The sequence below is a fragment of the Stomoxys calcitrans genome, chromosome 2 (genome assembly GCF_963082655.1).
Source record: "Stomoxys calcitrans chromosome 2, idStoCalc2.1, whole genome shotgun sequence".
Classification (NCBI taxonomy): domain Eukaryota; kingdom Metazoa; phylum Arthropoda; class Insecta; order Diptera; family Muscidae; genus Stomoxys; species Stomoxys calcitrans.
In genome coordinates, this window is record NC_081553.1 from 15,114,941 (window position 1) to 15,134,546 (window position 19,606).

At 40.6% G+C, this 19,606-nt stretch overlaps 2 protein-coding genes across 2 annotated transcripts; one reads left to right on the top strand and one right to left on the bottom strand.

The window, feature by feature from the left end:
- The first annotated feature begins 158 nt into the window (after window positions 1–158).
- Window positions 159–11,551, top strand: LOC106082200 (uncharacterized). The gene is made up of 3 exons (XM_013244575.2): window positions 159–1,916; window positions 10,513–10,715; window positions 10,779–11,551. Exons 1-3 carry the CDS (start codon window positions 159–161, stop codon window positions 11,203–11,205), a joined length of 2,388 nt encoding a protein of 795 aa, XP_013100029.2. The 3' UTR covers window positions 11,206–11,551.
- LOC106082205 (alkaline phosphatase 4) lies at window positions 11,471–18,531 on the bottom strand. Its single transcript, XM_013244580.2, has 3 exons — window positions 18,105–18,531; window positions 15,372–16,147; window positions 11,471–11,817 (listed from the first exon to the last, which is right to left on the bottom strand). The coding sequence occupies exons 1-3, from the start codon at window positions 18,501–18,503 to the stop codon at window positions 11,586–11,588; spliced, it is 1,407 nt and encodes a 468-aa protein (XP_013100034.2). The 5' UTR covers window positions 18,504–18,531; the 3' UTR covers window positions 11,471–11,585.
- Between the last annotated feature and the right edge of the window lie 1,075 nt (window positions 18,532–19,606).

A 19,606-nucleotide genomic window follows, 5' to 3' on the forward strand; every position in this document is an offset into this window, starting at 1 on the left:
GGATAATGACGAGAGTTGATTTACATACATGCCCGAGGTGGTGGACATCCAAAGTTCGGCCCGATCGAACTTAACGCCTTTTTATTACTTGTTCTTCTTGTTATTAACTTTCTTACTCTAATTTCATTTCCTTCATCTTTTCGCAGTAAAAATTGAAAATGATGAACGAAAATTATACGGAATGCCGAATATTACCAGCCATCAATGAGACATTTCCCCAGTTTAGTGCAAGACCACCAACATTGCAACAGCACTTACAACCCCCGCCCCCTCTACCATCACAATTGCCACCAGTGCCACTCCTCCCACCACATTACCAGCAACAGCAAGCCCAAAGACAAATAGCTTCGGTAAACAATTTGATACTCTCCCCACTGGATCTCTCACTAAGGGCAGGAGTTAATATTGTGCCCATTACACCACCCTCAACACCATCTCCACCCAGAAAGAGGTCGCGATTTATGACAGACGAACATTATTTGTGGCGGCCGCATGTCATGGGAACCACATCGCACCAGGACGAGGCAAACAATACGGTGAGAAGTCCACACAATGTAGCCAAGGCAACGGAGCATCAAAATTACCCAACGGCGATAATGACCTACACAAGACGTGAGGAATTATCCTCCTACTCTAGCCAGCAGGCAGAAGAATATGAAACATCACCGCAGCACCGCACCTTTGAGGATAACAGGAGCAATGTGACCACAACTATGGAAAATAGAGAAGAAGGAGCAGTAGAGCAAAGAATGTCCATTAGCAATTTTTGCGAAATACCAAAAAGTCAGCGAAGCGTTACAATGACGTTAGAGGAGTATCACAGGCAACCATTCCCAAACCAAAGAATGGCAACAATTTATGTGGACGATGAGACTATTGTCCTCACTGAGGATGAGGACGATGAAGAAGAAGAAGAAGAGGAGGAGGATGTAGAAGGTGAAGGAGAGGCAAAACTTCATGCTGCAGTTCACGAAAATGATGAGGATGAAGATAGAGAAGATGCTGCTGAGGAGCTCGAAGAGGAAAATGAAACACTTGTCAGTTCTCAGGAGCTTAACGAAGACCTAGAATCTAATGAGGCACAACAACATCTTGATTACCATTCTCATGCTAGGCAGCAGGCTGCGAATTCCTTAGAAGCCACACAAGGCAACTACTCCGAGAAACCTCAATCTGAGGAGGATGAGGACGATGAAGAAGAGGAATATGTTGACATTCTAAGTAACGATGACGATGACATAAATCCTTTGTCCAGCAAAGCCATCACTATGCTGCGACTACAAAGCCAAATGGATTTGGAGCAGGACTTGGCCAAGACGGGCCAAGTGTTGACACGCAACAAATTGGTCTACGAAAATGAAGAATTACACAATCGTGCTGTTGATGGCCTGGCCAAATTATTCGATAGAGATTTTCCGGAAAATACCAACAAAGAGAAAACCTACATCGACTTGACAAATTGCCCAAAGACCAGCGAAAATCCTGCGTATGTGGAACGCACAAATGAACCCAAGGAGATAATGATAACCTCCTCCCATGTACCTACAGCGTCCAATACCAACAACAACGTTCACACTCGTCCCCCCTATAAGCCGCACAAAACAGAACGTAAGCGGATGAAACTACGCAAGCACATGTCCTTGGATGAGGAGACCATAAGTCCGGTTTCTGGCACCATCATACGCAAGTTACGCGATGACGAGGAGCTGGTTGTCCGCAAAGGTGACATTGATCCAGCTTTCAATGTTGTCGAAGTCACCGAGGAGGCAAAAGCGATTTTGGCCAGTATTGATAATAAGATTGGAGCATATTTGTGCCAACTGTGTCGCACGCTGTACGACGATGCTTTCAAGTTGGCTCAACATCGATGTCCTCGCATTGTTCACATTGAATATAAATGTTCGGAGTGTGAAAAGGTAAGATTTTCTAAGGAAATGTTTTATGGCATAGAAGAAAAGAATAAGACTTTTTAAAGTGAAATAAACGATAATAGAGGAATATTTTGGATAATTTCCAATTGTTTAAAATGCATAAAATTTAAGAGCGTATGTTACATTCGTATGGATAGATTTTAATAAAATTATGATACAGATTTTTAAGTAAATATCGTTGGCAATAGGGAGTAGCAAGTTTAGTTTTGTGTATCAATCAACCTAGAGGCGGCCAACTAAGCACAGAGGTTATCATGTCCTATGACGTTTAATGACGTTATGACGAAAAAAAAATGTTCGGGATGATTTTTTATGAATCTGAACCGATATGACCAAATTTCAATCCCTTATGACCTACATCAATAAGAAGTCTCTGTGCAAAATATCAAGCGGATATTTTTATTCGCTCGACCGCATCGTGATTTTAACAGACGGAGGGACTGACGGACATGGCTAGATTGACTTTAGACCGAAATAAGACGCGTTGTTGTTAAGCTTCCATGGCATGAGTTATGGCTGGTACTATGTTCGCTTTTCACCGGTGAAAACACATGTTCTTTACGGTTACTTTTTTTAAACCCTACAAAAATCCCAAAGATAACATATTCTTATAAAGGGTGATTTTTTTGAGGTTAGGATTTTCATGCATTAGTATTTGACAGATCAAGTGGGATTTCAGACATGGTGTCAAAGAGAAAGATGCTCAGTATGCTTTGACATTTCATCATGAATAGACTTACTAACGAACAACGCTTGCAAATCATTGAATTTTATTACCAAAATCAGTGTTCGGTTCGAAATGTGTTCATTCACCGTAACGTTGCGTCCAACAGCATCTTTGAAAAAATACGGTCCAATGATTCCACCAGCGTACAAACCACACCAAACAGTGCATTTTTCGGGATGCATGGGCAGTTCTTGAACGGCTTCTGGTTGCTCTTCACTCCAAATGCGGCAATTTTGCTTATTTACGTAGCCATTCAACCAGAAATGAGCCTCATCGCTGAACAAAATTTCGAACCGAACACTGATTTTGGTAATAAAATTCAATGATTTGCAAGCGTTGCTCGTTAGTAAGTCTATTCATGATGAAATGTCAAAGCATACTGAGCATCTTTCTCTTTGACACCATGTCTGAAATCCCACGTGATCTGTCAAATACTAATGCATGAAAATCCTAACCTCAAAAAAATCACCCTTTATATAAAAATCAATTTGTGTTTGTTTGTTTGTATGTTTGTGTGTTCCTTATAGACTCAGAAACGGCTGAACCGATTTTCTTGAAATTTTCACAGATGGTGCATAATGATCCCGTGGTGAAAATAGGGTACTACATTTTTTGATATCTGAAGGGGGGCGGACCCTCCCCCTTACCCTAATTTTCAGAAACACCAGATCTCGGAGATGGGTGGTGCGATTTAAGCGAAATTTTGTGTGCTCTCATATAGTACCCTAAAAATAAAAATTTGGTGTCCAAATTTCGGATGGGGTACCAAGGGGGGCCGCCCCACCCTAAAACCTACCAAACATATATTTAGACCAATCACGACAATATGTGACTCAAATGAAAGGTATTTAGGATAAGAAAACGTATCTGATATCTATTTGTCGGACCAAGTGCTAGGGGGACCACCCCAACTCCGAAGACACCGCTAAATCGGACATATTTACCGACCATGGCAATATGGGACTCAAATGAAAGGTATTTGCGAGTAGGATACGAATCTGATATCCAAATGTGGGACCACGTTTCTTGGGGTCCACCCCTTCCCCAAAACACCCCCCAAACAAGACTTATTTACAGACCATGGAAATATGGGCCTCAAATTAAAGGGTTTTCAGTGTAGAATTCGAATCTGATATCCAAATATGGGATCAAGTGTTTGGGGGCCGCCTCTTACCAAAAACATTCCCCAAAGGCGACAAATTTACGACCATAGCAATATGGGGCTCAAATGAAAGATCTTTGGGAGTAAAGCACGAATTTGATATCAATATTCGGAAAAATTGTCTATGGGGCCATCCCACCCGCACAACACCTCCCAACCCCCAAAACATCCCTAAATCGGACATATACCGATCATGGCAATATGGGACTCAAATGAAAGGTATTTGCGAGTAGAATACGAATCTAATATCCAAATGTGGGACCCCGTTTCTGGGGGTCCACCCCTTTCCCAAAACACCCCCCAAACAGGACTTATTTACCATGGGAATATTGGCTTAAATAAAAGGTACTTGAATGTTGAATACGAATCTGATATCCAAATATGGGACCAAGTGTTTGGGGGGCCGCCTCTTACCAAAAACATCCCCCAAAGGGTACAAATTTACGACCATAGCAATATGGGGCCCAAATAGAGGTCTTTGGGAGTAAAGCACGAATTTTAATATCAATATTCGGGAAAGTGTCTATGGGGCCACCCCACCCCCACTACACCACCCAAATAGTAAGTATTTGCTGACTTTTGCAATATGAGGCTCAAATAAGAGGGTTTTTAGAGTGGAACACGAATCCGATATATATTTTCAAGGCCAACTCACAGAGTGGCCGCCCATCCCACAAAACACCCCCAAGTCGGTCATGTTTGCCGACCATAACAATGTGGGCCTAAATGAAAAATATTGGGGCTAGAGTAAGAATTGATACTCATTTTCGGAACCAATTTTCTGAGGGTCTACCCCTTTCCCAAAACAGCAATTTTTGAGTGACCATCGCAATATGGGGCTCAAATAAAGGTATTTGGGAGTATAATACGAATTTGATATCTAAATGTAGGCCAATGTATTTAGGGCATCACCCCTTTCCCAAAACACGCCCAAAGGGAAAAAATTTTTCGGCCATGCCAATATGTGGCTCAAATGAAAGGTATTTGAGATTAGAAAACGAAATTTGATAACCTATTTTGGGGCCATGTGTTTGGGGGACGCCTCATCCTGTAAACTCCTCTTAAGCCAATGGCAATATGGGGTTTAAATAAATGGTATTTGAGAAAAGAGCACGATGCTGATATTTTTTCAGGGCCATGCATCTGGAAGTACACCTTACATCCAAACTTAAAATCGTAGACCAATAATGATCATATGGGATTCAGATAACGGCACTTATATTGTTAAACTGCTAGTCAAGCGATATACTATTTTCGTAGCATGGTATTTCACTAAAAAATCTTTAATTTTCGAAAATAAATATTCCAAGGACACTTTTGTTCCATATAAAGTAAAAGAAGGCGCAGCGGAGCGGGCCCGGGTCAGCATGTAGTTTTATAAAAATTTGTTCATAAGTAATTGGGGAATGTCCTACTGAATGAAATCAGCAAGTTTTTTTGCTTCAAAATCTATTATGTAAAAAAACTAATCGTGAAAAAATACCACCCTTTGGCTCTGATATAGGCAAATCCTCCTGCAGTGATAAAGAAGGACATCTGAGAAAAGATAAATAAAGTGTACATATTTCCCAGCTTTGGTTTCTGTCCGATTGTAGCGGCGAAGCTAAAACGAACACGCATGTAACACCGTTGATATCGTGAACTATATTTAGGTCGGGTGTCAGGAGGCTAAAAATAACTCACTGTTTAAAATTTTAGCGAAATCGGTTAAAAACAAAGTTTTATGGACCTAGTCCCCTTATCGGCAGATTGGTCTATATGGCAGCTATATCTAAATATAGTCCGATCTGTACCATATTTAGGTAGGATGTTGGGAGGTTTAAAACTGCGCACTATTCCAAATTTCAACGAAATCGGATAAAAAATAAAGATTTTATGGGCTTCAGACCCTTTATTGGGAGATCGGTGTATATGGCAGCTATATCTAAATAAAGTCCGATCTGAACCATATTTAGGTCAGATGTCGGGAGGTTTGAAACTGCGCACTATTCCAAATTTCAGCGAAATCGCATAAAAAATAAAGCTTTTATGGGCTTCAGACCCTTTATGGGGAGATCAGTGTATATGGCAGCTATATCTAAATAAAAGTCGATCTGAACCATATTTAGGTCAGATGTCGGGAGGCTAAAAATAACCCACTGTTTTAAATATCTGCGAAATCGAGTTAATGAATAAAACTTTTATGGGCTTCAGACCCTTTACCGGGAGATCGATCTAGGTGGGGACACAATACCAGACATGAACCAACTTAGGGGCGTGTTATGAAACACATTTAGCACGAAATTCGAATTTATTATACCCTCCACCACTGGATGGGGGTATACAAATTTCGTCATTCTGTTTGTAACACCTTTAAATATGTGTCTGAGACCACATAAAGTATATATATTTTTGATCGTCATATCATTTTAAGTCGATCTAGCCAGGTCCGTCCGTCCGTCTGTCTGTCTGTCCGTCCGTCCATCCGTCCTTCTGTCGGTCTGTCCGTCTGTCCGTCCGTCCGTCTGTCGAAAGCTCGCTAACTTGCGAAGGAGTAAAGCTAGCCGCTTGAAATTTTGCACAAATACTTTTTATTAGTGTAGGTCGGTTGGGATTGTAAATAGGCCAAATCGGTCCGTGTTTTGATATAGCTGCCATAAACCGATCTTGGGTGTTGACTTCTTGATCAATTCTCGTCCGATTTAACTGAAATTTTGCACATGGTGTTTTGGTATCACTTCTAACAACTGCCCTTAGTATGGTTCAAATCGGTTAATGTTTTGATATAGCACCCATATAAACCGATCTTGGGTCTTGACTTCTTGAGCCTCTAGAGGGCGCAATTCTCATCCGATTTGGAAAAAATTTTTTACAACGTCATCTCTCATGACCTTCAACATACGTGTCTAATATCGTCTGAATATATCAATAGCTTGATACAGTTCCCATATAAACCGATCTCCCGATTTTGCTTCTTGAGCCCCCACAAGACGCAATTCTTATCCGAATGAGCTGAAATATTACACAATGGCTTCTAAAATGTTTAGCATTCATCTATGACTAGAACTTGTTTTTTCTAGGTTACTTTTTTAGAATTTAGAACGCACAATAAACCGATTATGATTAGGTTAGGTTGAGTGGGTTGCCCACCATAGATGAGTTCACTCTGAAGTCAGTTTGGCCCATTGTGGTACCCTGGAAAAAAAGACACGAAAAAGAAGATGAGAGACCTTACACAAGAATAAAAGAAAAACAGGAAGAATGGAGAGATGTACTTGCGCCGGAGCTTATGGCACCACCCGTCGGAACCTCCTGTTCCGTCAACAAATCTCAGGAGACCTACCAGAAGTACGTTCGCAAGTTCACCCAGATCGCAGAAGATATGGCTCCCCAGAAAGGAGAGCCTACGCCCCTGCAGATCCGGACATGAACACAATAATTGCTCGATAGTCTCCTCGACATCGAGGCAAATCTAGTAGAAGTCATTGTGCGATATTCCTATGAGCGCCATCATGCGGCCTATGGCACAGTGACCGGTTATGACCCCTGTTAACGTACTAATAGACCTCTTATCGAACGCCAGCAACTCCTTTGTCCTTCATCCCGTGATTGAAAGTATGTCCAGTTCGATGCCTCAGATGTTATGGAGAGTATGGTTAACCACCATCTTGTGAGATACCTAGATTCCATTGGCCTTCTTAGCGATAGACAGTATGGATTTCGCAGAAATCGATCCACGGGAGGCATTTCTTTCGGAACGTTGGAGTCGCTAGTTTGGTGAGAGTATGGTAGTGGTTCTGGATATCTCCAAGGCATTTGATAGAGTCTGGCACGATTTTAAAATTTTAGCTGCGAAGGATGCCTACGTTGTCGACCCGCATGTGTAACCAGACTCACCGTCTGGTTAGCCGAACTACTTCAGTCTTTTGTGTGGCCATCTTTAGTCTGCGTTCGTGAAGTAAGTTCCTCGAGCGGATCATGACCTGCGTTAGCTTACGCTGTGCCTCTTTGGTGCAACTGTACGACTGCCGCAACGTCATCTGCATAGCCTACAAGAAAGGCCTTGTCAGGCAATTCCATCCTTAGGATGTTATCGTAGATGATGTTCCATAGGTCCGGGCCGAGGATGGACCCTTGAGCTGCTCCTGACGTTAGCTATAATCTCTTCGTTTCAGAACTCGTTTCGTAGACCATAGTTCTATCTCAAACATAGCTTTTGATTATTCCTAAAAGATACCGGAGGACATTGTGGCGAGAAGTTTAGCATGTCCGCCTGTGACGCAGATCCCCTAGGTTCAAATCTCGCCGGTAACATCAGAAAAATTTTCAGCAGTGGTTATCCTCTTACTAATTTGGGAGGTATCATGTCATGTTAAAACTTCTCTACCAAGACACGCCATTCGAGCTCGGCATAAAATAGGAAGCCCCTTATCAATGTGCTTTTAGACATTAAGCGGACTGCACTCATTGATATGAGAGAGGTATCTCCTGTTCCTTAATGGAATGTTCAGAGAAATTTAGTAGTAATATTAGATACAATAGTATTTTAACCTTCCTTTCCTTCCTTTTTTCCGCCTATATCTATAAAAAGTCACATCAAGTGTAGCCAGCTGTGTTGTGTAGCCTGCTGTGTTGGTTTTTTTCCTCGTGCACTTAGAACCTCGTCGACATCTTTGGGTGCGCCGACAGTTGATTTTCCTTGGCGGAAACCGCGCTGCCTTGCGGATAACCTTCCTTCCGTGTTTATAGCTTCTTCCTGTCTGGGTTCTATAAGTCTCTCGAGTAGTGGAGGTCTGAAGACGAGAGTGTTAGTTTGTCTTCTAACTAACTTCTGTTCTTTTCACCATTCTTTCCTTCAGCAAGACACGTAGTATACATACTTAGGGGTATCTCCAGCACCTCTGTTGGTATTCCATCAGGACCTGGTGTTTTCTCATTTTTCAGAGTTGCAGTTGCCGAATTAAGTCTTAGACCCCACAAAGTATATACTTGATTGTCATGACATGTAAAATCGACCTAGCTATGCCCGACCGTCTGTCTTACTTTCGAAGATTAGTGCTTAAAATTTTGCGAAAATACTTTTTATTAGAGTAAGTCAGTTGGGATTGTAAATGGGCCATATGGACCATATTGAGATATAGCTTCCATACAAACTGATCTCCCGCTTAAACTTTTTGGGCATCTTGAGGGTGTAATTCTTGTCCAAATTGACGGAAATTTTTCACAGTGACTTTTTCTATGATCTTAGAGATCGCACTATACTAGTTGTTGCAGATGTGTTCTCATCCGATGAGTATACAGGTGTGCCACAAGGCTCTGTTCTTTTCCCTTCCCTTTTCCTTATTTTGATTGGCGACCTATTGGGTCAGATTTCGAATTCAGTCTACTCATATTTCGATGACAGTAGTTCGTGTCATTCATATTCATTCGACCATGGGCCCAGTCCTCAAGAAATTGCGGACAGGAGGCGCTTTATGGATGAGACGCTCTGCCAAGATTTGTAGGCCATTTCCGAGTTGGGTAGAATGAATAGAGTAGACTTTAACACACGGAAGACGCAGTGTTGTTTCTTTTCCCATAAGCAATACACTGACCAGATACAATCGTCACTATCTATCGAGGGTATAGACACTGAGCAGTCAGATGCTCTTGATGTTCTGGACATGAAGATACAGTGTGAAGAACGTTGGTCAAAACTCGCAGTGTCGAAAGAAGCCCACAAGTGTTTGGGCTTTCTTAAGCGGTGCAAGAAATATTTCACCTCTTCTGATCTTCTTAATATCTACACCACCTGCATCGGGCAGAAGATGAAATATAACTCTCATATATGGGCCGGAGCTCTAAGGTCATCCTTGGAACTGGGTAGAGTTATACTGCTCTATCGTTACTACTCATGGCGTGTGTTCCGGGGATATGCGTCTTTGTATTCCTGACGTTAGGATGTTCACCAGGAATGGAAGGCTTGCCAGGAACTCACACCCGTTTGTAATTGATTGGCCAGTTGGCCGGATCATGCATTACCGAGAGAATTCATTTTTCGTCCGAACCATTCGTATGTGGAATCGACTTTCGGCTAATGTCTTTCCCACCAACATTGACGTTCAAAAATTTAAACTCCCTCTTTCCCCTCCCTTATCCTAACGCAATGCACTGCGTTTATAGGGGACATCCTCTGAGTGTTGGTTAAGAGAAAAAAAAATAGCAAATGAGAGTAAAGGCTGTTCTAATTCGCTTGTAGAGTTTTTAAGGGCGAATGTTTACCGGAAAGGTACGCGAACAGACCTATTGTTTAAAAGGTCAGCTGTTTAACCAAAGGCAGCTTAAAAATTTGTTATGACTTCTAATGGCCATGACAATTAACATTCATCCATCAACCGTACTCCGCTTTTGTAAATGTCATTCAAAGAACTTGTTACATGAGATTCATGGTGGATGGCAGATAAAACCTCATATTTCTATTTTTCTACCAAAAACGCATGAAATACTCATTTTAAGCCGATCTAGCTAAGTTCATTTAGACATTGGTGATCAAATGATTGACCACTGACCACTGCTAATTTCGCGCAAATACTTCTCACTGAGGTAAAATTTTAATTTTTATGGCGTAATTGCAAACTTACTTCATATTCTGATTCGAGATACAAACTAGCTGAACGTAACGTCAGTCAATTGTGACTGTTAATCAATTATGTAAAATACACTTCATTTTTCAGGTTTTCAATTGTCCAGCAAATTTGGCTTCCCATCGTCGTTGGCATAAACCCAAATCAGAACTTTTGGCAAACAGCCAGGCCAAGAAAAGACAACACCCAGAACGAATTCCTGCACCACCAAGACATTCACCAGATAAAAATGTGACAGACGATGGAATGGATGGCATATATCCCTGCAATCAATGTGGTAAAACATTTCGAAGGTTAGATTTACATAGCAAATTTAAAAATAGATATTAACTTAAATTGTCTTCTTCTTGTTCCAGGCAAGCCTATTTAAAGAAACATCAGGCTTCACATCAAATGTTGGAAAATCTTAAATCCTTGGATATTTTCAAAAATTCCAACAACAATGGCAGTGGTCAGCTTACAACAAATGGGGCATCCCATTTGAATTCCACACTTCACCCAACGGCCAACAGAATGTCAGCAAATCCCATTTACCCACCTATGTTACAAGCACGGCCATATCATACAGCACGCTTTGGAGCATTTCCATTTGGTGCACCATTCGATCACAGACGTTTCTATACACTGGGAGAATTCTACTTGTCTCAGCAGCTGGAACGTTCCTCGGCCTTTCAATATGTTCAGGCTAATCATTTGCGTAATCTAAGCAATGCTGCCGCTGGTAACTTTGCCGCAAATCGTCCAGTGGTGCCTTCTCCCATTATACCGCTGCCAGTGAAATGACAAAATATTCTACGTCCGGTGCCCAGAATAGCGGCAGCAGTTACATCAACCATTACTGCGACCACCACCATAAGTCAGGAGTTGACAGCAGGGCCCACGATAAATCCTGCAGCTGCTCCAGGGCTACCTCATGCCAGTCCTTCAAACTTATCCTCGCCCACAAAGCCATTCTCATCTATGTCATCACTTGGCTATAATTGTAATAATTCCAATTCTCGAACCGATTATAATGATGTATAAAAAAAGTGAAATGGAGATATTTTTTTTCTGTCTGTACGAATGTGTGTAGTTAAGGTCACTTTATTTAAAATAATTATTGTTAGCCAAATATTTGAAAAATTTACAATCGAATAAAATCAACACAAACTGTTATTACATCTTTAGTCGTTGCTGTGTGTTCTTTTCTGGAGTTTGTTTGCCACCCGAAATGGTCCCATTTTTAAGGAATAAGAAACTACATGAGCCAAATAGGTCATCTCGTGTATGCTATGGAACAAATGCGAATTGGGTCCCTTGGCAAATAGCAGAATATCGGCAGGGACTACGGGGTCTTTAGATGATTGTGTAAAATCCATGAATGCAACCAATACCAATGTGTCTTCGGTGGAAAAACTAGAAAAGAAATGGAAAAATTAAAAAAAGTAAAAAGCCGTTAAGTTCGGCCGGGCCGAACTTTTGATACCCACCACCTCGGGTATATATGTAAACCAACTTTCGTCAAAATCCGGTGAAAAATGCATACCTTATGCCCCATAGCAGCTATATCGAAATATGTTCCGAATTGGACCAAATACTATTAAGTACAAGTCATTGTTCAAATGTGTATAACGAAATATTGGTCTTTTTAGTAGCGATATCTAAAATTAAACCGATCTAAACCATATACGAAACGGATGTCGCTCCTTTTATGGCGCCAAGACTATAAATCGAAATATTAGTCTATATGGCAGCTATATCCAAATCTGGACCGATTGGAACCACATTGAAGAAAAATGTCGAAGGGCCTAATGAATGCGCCTTTTATGGGCCCAAAACCTTAAATCGAAATATCGGTCTATATGGCAGCTATATCCAAATCTGGACCGATTGGAGCCAAATTGAAGAAGAATGCCGAAGGGCCTAACACACCTCACTGTCCAAACTTCGGCAACATCGAATAATGAATGCGCCTTTTATGGGCCCAAAACCTTAAATCGAAAGATCGGTCTATAAGGCAGCTATATTCAAATCTGAACCAATCTGGGCCAAATAGAAGAAGGATGTTAAATGGCCTAACACAACTCACTGTCCTAAATTTCGGCGACATCAGACAATAAATGAGCATTTTATGGGCCCAAAATCCTAAATCGAGAGATCGGTCTATATGGCAGCTATATTCAAATCTGAACCGATCTAGGCCAAATTGAAGAAGGATGTCGAAGGACCTAACACAACTCACTGACCCAAATTTCAGCAAAATCGGATAACAAATGTAGCCTTTATGGGCCTAAGTCCCTAAATCGAGAGATCGGTCCATATGGCAGCTATATCCAAATCTAGACCGATCTGGTTCAAATTGAAGACGGAAGTCGAAGGACCTAACACAACTCACTGACCCAAACTTCAGCATAATCGGATAATATTGTAAATGTGGCTAACACCCTAAATTGGCGGATCAGTCTATATGACAGCTATATCCAAATCTGGACCGATCTGATTGAAGAAGGATGTCGAAGAGCCTAACACAACTCACTGTTCCAAATTTCAGCAAAATCGAATAATAAATGTTGCTTTTATTGGCCTAAGACCCTAAACCGGCGGATCGGTCTATATGGGGGATATATCAATATATAGTCCGATATTGGTCATCTTCGAACTTAACCTGCTTATGGACAAAAAAAAAAAAAAGAATCTGCGCAAAGTTTCAGCTCAATATCTCTATTTTTATAGACTGTAGCGTGATTGCAACAGACAGACATGGACGGACATGGCTAGATCGTCTTAAATTTTTACGCTGATCAAGAATATATATACGTTATAGGGTCGGAAATGGATATTTCAAGGTGTTGAATGACAAAATTAATATACCCCCATCCTTCGGTGGTGGGTATAAAAAAGTAAAAAACCATTAAGTTTGGCCAGCTGAAATTGGGTATCCACACAACCTAGGATACAGATATTCACCACATTTTGTCAAAATCAGATGGAAAATGCACCATGTCTGAACTCTAGCAGCCTATCGAAAAAAGGTCCAATCTGGACAAAACATGGAGGTCGAGGGTTCTAACACACTCATTGTGCCACATTCGTGTAATAAATGGGCCTTATATGAGGTTAAGACCGTAAATTGGGATTTCGATATAAATGGAGGCTATATTCAAATAAAGCCCGGTCTGTACCACATTCAGGTAGGATGTGTAACGGGCTAATTCAACATACTGTACAAAAATTCAGCTAAATCATCGGATAATAAAAGCGGCAGCAATTCAGGGTGAAAGACCTTTTATCGGCAGACTAGTTAGTGGTGAGGCTATATTAAAATATGGTCCAATCCGAATCATATTCTGCACGGGCATCGATAAGATTATTATAACTCACTGTGCCAAATTTCAGCAAAATCGAGTAATTCATGGTCTTTAATGGTCTATCTCTCTCTCTCTCTTTCTTTTAAAAGCAGCGTAGACATTTTCGTCCATTGTGATACCACAGGAAGAGAAGAAGGAAGATGACTTCTAGGTCTTACCGTTGAACCATCCAAATGGGCTTTAAAAACCCAATAACTTGCGAATGTTCACATCTGCTAAATCAGACAGGTTCTTAAAGAAATGAGAACTTTAAGTGGAACTCCTAGCCAATGACAGTAAAGTCTAGGTTAGGCCACATAGTTTTGGAATGCTCACAGCCCCCTCTTTGTGACCATCTATCATTTGTTGTCCTTCGGGCCTGGTCATGAAAACTTAGCTTACATACCGTTAGAGGCATACCCACAGATTCCAGTATCCCCGGAATGTGTAGGGTACTTCCTAGTCTCGCAAGCTCATCCGCTTTACAATTCCCTGGAATGGCTCTGTGGCCCGGCACCCAGAACAGGTGAATTTTGAACTGTTCAGCTATCACACTGAGAGATCAGCGACAGTCGAGGGTGATTTTTGTGTTCAGAAATACGTTCTCCAGGGATTTAATGGATGTCTGGCTGTCTGAGAAGATATTTATGCTAATCGTCGTAATTACATTATATCTTAGCCATTCCACCACCTCCTTAATTGCAAGGATCTCCGCTTGATACACACTGCAGTGGTCGGGTAACCTTTTAGATATGACCAGTTCTAGATGTTTAGAGTACACCCCAAAGCCCACCAAGCAGTTTAATTTGGAACCATCCGTATAGAAGTCTATGTAACTTCTGTTTCCAGAGATATCGTAGTTCCAATCGGTTCTATTAGAAATAGTGGTACCGTGATTTTTCTCAAATAGCGGCTCAAGTAGGATGAAATCCACACTGCCTGGAACATCGGATATTGTATCAAGGATAACACAGTGTCCGTAGCCGCTGCATGACCAATGAGAAAGCTCGCTTAACCTCATGGCAGTGGTCACTACAATTTGGGTAGTCACAATGTTCAGAGGCATAAGAAGTAGCATTAAATTCAGTGCATCAGATGGTGTCGTACTCAGTGCGGCAGCCATCCTTTGGATCCGTTTAAGTATTGAGCAGTAGGTGATCATCAGCTTTCGCGACCACTTTTACGCCTTTTTCTTCCAGAGACAATAATATATTGTTAATGGCTATATTCCAAAGTAGAGGAGATTGTACACCTCATTGAGGTGTACCTCTGCTGACCCATCTTTTTAGATCCACAGATCCCAAGCCCGTCGTAATGCATTTTTTAGTAATTAAGTTATTAATAAACATTCTTACGGTAGAGTTGATGCCTAGAAACTTCAACTCCTTCATGATTTTCGTCGGTTTTACATTATTGAAAGTAACTTCAATGTCAAGAAATGCTTCCATTGTATATTCCTTGACAGCGAGAGCACCCTCTATGTAGCCGACTAGGTCGTGAAAGGATAGCATGGTATAGCATGATGTGGCATGTCATAGCAAAGTATGTATGTATGGCTTTGAATGGCATGGTATTGTTGTCAGAAATATCTCATATCATCCGTCTTCGATATTAAATGCTTACCTTTCATCTCCAATTGTCTCTGCAATAGTTTCATTGAGTTCCATTAAAGTATCCTGAAAAGCTCTGATGCCTGAACCTTCAGCTTTTGTCTCAGCCACCAAAACATAACCCACATCAGGTCGGGTTAAAACCTCTATTGACTTGGAAACTAATTTCTTGAGACCAGGTTCACGATGTACCAAATTGCCATTGGCAAAAATTCCCGTCACAAAATCCCGAGTAGCGCCATTGAATCTCTTTAAATCTTTACTCGTCTCAAGCATTTTAAAATTTGCACCAGTTTCTATTTTTAGAGATTTCCAATCCTGCAAAAGATTTCGTTTATCCTTAGAATCACATGCTGACGCATCTACATCAGTGTCATTGGGTGGACGTGAGACTAAAGTTTGTGCTCCTCCACCCATTATGACATTTAGTTGTTGTCCTGTCTGGCCAGTCATTAATTGTGTGGCTACATCCTGACATTCATTGTTAAGAAGTTTCTCTTTGGGCATACTAGCATCGCATTCCCATTTGGTGTCCGAGGTATGGGCATATAAGGCGGATAGGGGGGCACTGGTTACTCTTTTTGTGGTTACAAATCCAGTGCGCAGATTGGCGTTTTGGGCCTGTTCCAGAATACTACGGACTTGGTATTTTTTCTCATTGGCTTGACTGCAGTTTTGCCATTGAACACGCTTGTCAAGGCCTCCCAGACCTGGCTGGGTTTGTACACCTCCGAAGAGTGCGGTTCCAATGGTGAAAATATCGCAATCATACATAAAACCACAGCTGCTCTGAAAAAAGTAGAAAAAAAAACAAGTAAAAGCGTGCCTAGTTGGGCCAGGCCGAATCTTATATACCCTCCACCATGGATCGCATTTGTCGAGTTCTATGCGCGGTATCCCTTTTTAGGTAAACAAAGAATATTGAATAAGAACTGGAGCTATATAAAGTTATAGTCCGATTCGGACCATAAATGAATGCCGAACATTGAAAATGTCATTGTGTAATATTTCAGTTCATTCGGATAAGAATTGCGCCATATAGGGGCTCAAGAAGCATATTCGGGAGATCGGTTTATATGGGAGCTGTATCAGTCTATAGATTGATTAATACCACATTTGACACGTATGTTGAAGGTCATGGGAGAAGCAGTTGTACAAAATTTAAGCAAAATCGGATATGAATTGCGCCCTCTAGAGGCTCAAAAAGTCAAGATCCCAGATCGGTTTATATGTCAACTATATCAGGTTATGTACCGATTTGAACCATATTTATCGCAGTTGGTGGAAGTCACAACAAAAGACTTCAAGCAAAATTTTAGCCAAATCGGATAAGAATTGCGCCCTCTAATGGCGCAAGAAGTCAAGTTCCAAGTTCGGTTTATATGGCAGCTATATCAGTTTATGAACCGATTTGAACTATACTTTGCATTGTTGTTGGAAGTCATAATGAACAACTTAATGCAAAATTTCAGCCAAATCGGGTGAGAATTGCGCCCTCTATTGGCTCAATAAGTCAAGACCCCAGATCGGTTTATATGACCACTATATCAGGTTATGGACCGATCTCACCCATACTTTTCACAGTTGTTGAAAATCATAATAAAACACCTCATGCAAAATTTCAGCCAAATCGGAAAAGAAGTTCGTGCTCTAGTGGCTCAAGAAGTCACGATCCAAGATCGGTTTATATGGCAGCTATATCAGGTTATTGACCGATTTGAACCATACTTTGCATAGTTGTTGGAAGTCATGACGAAACACGTCGTGCAAATTTTCAGCCATATCGGAGAATAATTGCGCCCTCTAAAGGCTCAAGAAATCAAGACCCCAGATTGGTTTAAATGACAGCTATATCAGATTATGGACCGATTTGAACCATACTTGGCACAGTTGTTGGAAGTCATGACGGAACACGTCGTGCAAAATTTCAGCCATATCGGATAAGAATTGCGCCCTTTAAATGCTTAAGAAATCAAGGCCCCAGATCGGTTTACATGACAGCTATATCACGTTATATACCGATTTCAACCATACTTATCAGAGTTGTTGGAAATCATAACAAAACACTTCATGCAAAATTTCAGTGAAATCGGATAAAAATTGCGCCCTGTAGTGGCTTAAGAAGTCAAGATCTAAGATCGGACCGTTATGGCCCATTTACAATCCCGACCGACCTACACTAGTAAGAAGTATTTGTGCAAAATTGCATGCATCTAGCTTTATTCCTTCGAAAGTTAGCATGCTTTCGATAGATGGACGGACGGACATGGCTAGATCGACTTAGAATGTCATGACGATCAAGAATATATTGGGTTGCCCAAAAAGTAATTGCGGATTTTTCATATAGTCGGCGTTGACAAATTTGTTCACAGCTTGTGACTCTGTAATTACATTCTTTCTTCTGTCAGTTATCAGCTGTTACTTTTAGCTTGCTTTAGAAAAACAGTGCAAAAAAGTAGAAAAATTGAGAAAATTTGCTTAAAAACTCAAAAAAAATTATACCACAACATATGTATAACAGTTTTAAAACTGTTATAACAGTTTGGTTTGCATAGTATAACAGTTTGGTTTGCAAGAAATACTCAAGAAAAGAGTCTTTTTTTTCCCAAATAAAAAACAAATGTTATTAAGACCAAGCAAGCACTTGTCAATGATAACAGCTAAAATTAACTTTGACTAAATATCATGATTTGAAGCAGAGGCAATAAAGATAACCACTCATTGAATTTCATACACAAATACCTACTTTCAGTACTCCTAAATGGGGAAATGAATCCCATATAAAATCCTTTACATTTGCTTGTTCTCCAAATCTTGCTCCTGCCAACATATCTGTGGTCACACCATCTGCCAGAAACACCAACACATTTTTCACCTTTCCATGTTCAAACTGTGTACCCTTCGAGGTTAAGCGCAAATCTTCAATGCCTCTTTGAAACCATTCTTCCTGTTCCGGTGGCAGATCCATTGACCAATATGGAATACTTCCAGCATCCACAGTATCAGTAATGACTTCATAGCGCACGGTCAAACCAATGCATATCAATGATATGGCCATTGTCATCAGCACCGTACCGGCCACTATGAAGATTTGTGTTGATTTTAATTTAATTACACTTTTCACCGTACTCTTGTTGGGTTGCATGGTGGTAAGACAACTATGACAATATGACAGCGACTACTGAGATGTATTCATCAAGCCCTTTTTTGCAAATGCTCAATTGATCAAGTTGTTTTGGAGATGCATGAAGTGTTGCCAGATGTGTTGATCTTTTTTTTTTGTCTTAAATCGGATTGGGATCATTTTGCCTCTACAGCCAATTTACTGAAAAAAAATGATATTTTAGGGATTTTTGTAAAAAAAAATTCGAACAAAATTTATTTTTAATTTTTTAAGACACTTTCATCTGCAAAATTCAAAAAGAATTATCAAGATATCTTCATTCATTTCTTTCTTAGAATTTTTGCAAATTTTAATTTTCAGGACTTTGCACATGATCTCAATAACGCCTCAGCTCTAACCATTAAAGAGTTATCTCTATCCATTCTCAAATTCCATATTTTTTTGAATTTTTTTCGATTCTATTCCAAGCTTCAAGCAATTGTTGTGACCATGATATATCAGCGCAATGACAAACATTGCCTTCTCCATGGTTGATGCTTTGAAGTTCGCACGCATTGAGCGACCAGCAGTCTCGAAATGCTACTGAACCCAAGAATACAACAAAAAGAACAATCCCACAGTTTGTAGCAATACGGCAAGGGAAAAAGAGATTGCGGGAAAAAAGGAGACAGGAGAAGCATATACTTCGCAGGAAGAAGAGAGAAAACGAAAGATTTGGTGGCAAAATCGGAAATGTAGACTGTTAACCTATATATCTTAAACTCGATAGCTAGAAGCCATGATCATACAATCGTCCGTCTATGATACGTTGTTAACGCAATCTGGAGAAACAAAATAGAAGATAGGTAGAGGTTAAACAGCGCCATAAAAAATATCCTACCTTGGGGAACTGATTGTTTCATTCTACGAGGCCTCGACTTCTTATGCCTTATGCCATAAACTTTAACATAGCCCCACAAAAAATAGTCTAGGCGATCAATTAACCGGTCGCGAATGTAAAATAAAATGTTTAACGAACTTGCCACTCAATAAGTCCATTGTTACGCGTGCTGTGTGGCATGTGGCACCGTCTTATTGAAACCACATGTCATGCAGGTCAAGCTACTGAGTTTTGAGCAAAAAAA

Excerpts from the sequence above, each read along its gene's own strand:
- LOC106082200 (XM_013244575.2), top strand. The coding sequence starts at position 159 with ATGATGAACGAAAATTATACGGAATGCCGAATATTACCAGCCATCAAT. Across the intron at positions 1,917-10,512 it reads AATGTTCGGAGTGTGAAAAG|GTTTTCAATTGTCCAGCAAA; the intron begins GTAAGATTTTCT and ends TTCATTTTTCAG. Across the intron at positions 10,716-10,778 it reads TGTGGTAAAACATTTCGAAG|GCAAGCCTATTTAAAGAAAC; the intron begins GTTAGATTTACA and ends TTCTTGTTCCAG.
- LOC106082205 (XM_013244580.2), bottom strand. The coding sequence starts at position 18,503 with ATGCAACCCAACAAGAGTACGGTGAAAAGTGTAATTAAATTAAAATCA. Across the intron at positions 16,148-18,104 it reads CCCATTTAGGAGTACTGAAA|AGCAGCTGTGGTTTTATGTA; the intron begins GTAGGTATTTGT and ends TACTTTTTTCAG. Across the intron at positions 11,818-15,371 it reads GAGACAATTGGAGATGAAAG|TTTTTCCACCGAAGACACAT; the intron begins GTAAGCATTTAA and ends TTTCTTTTCTAG.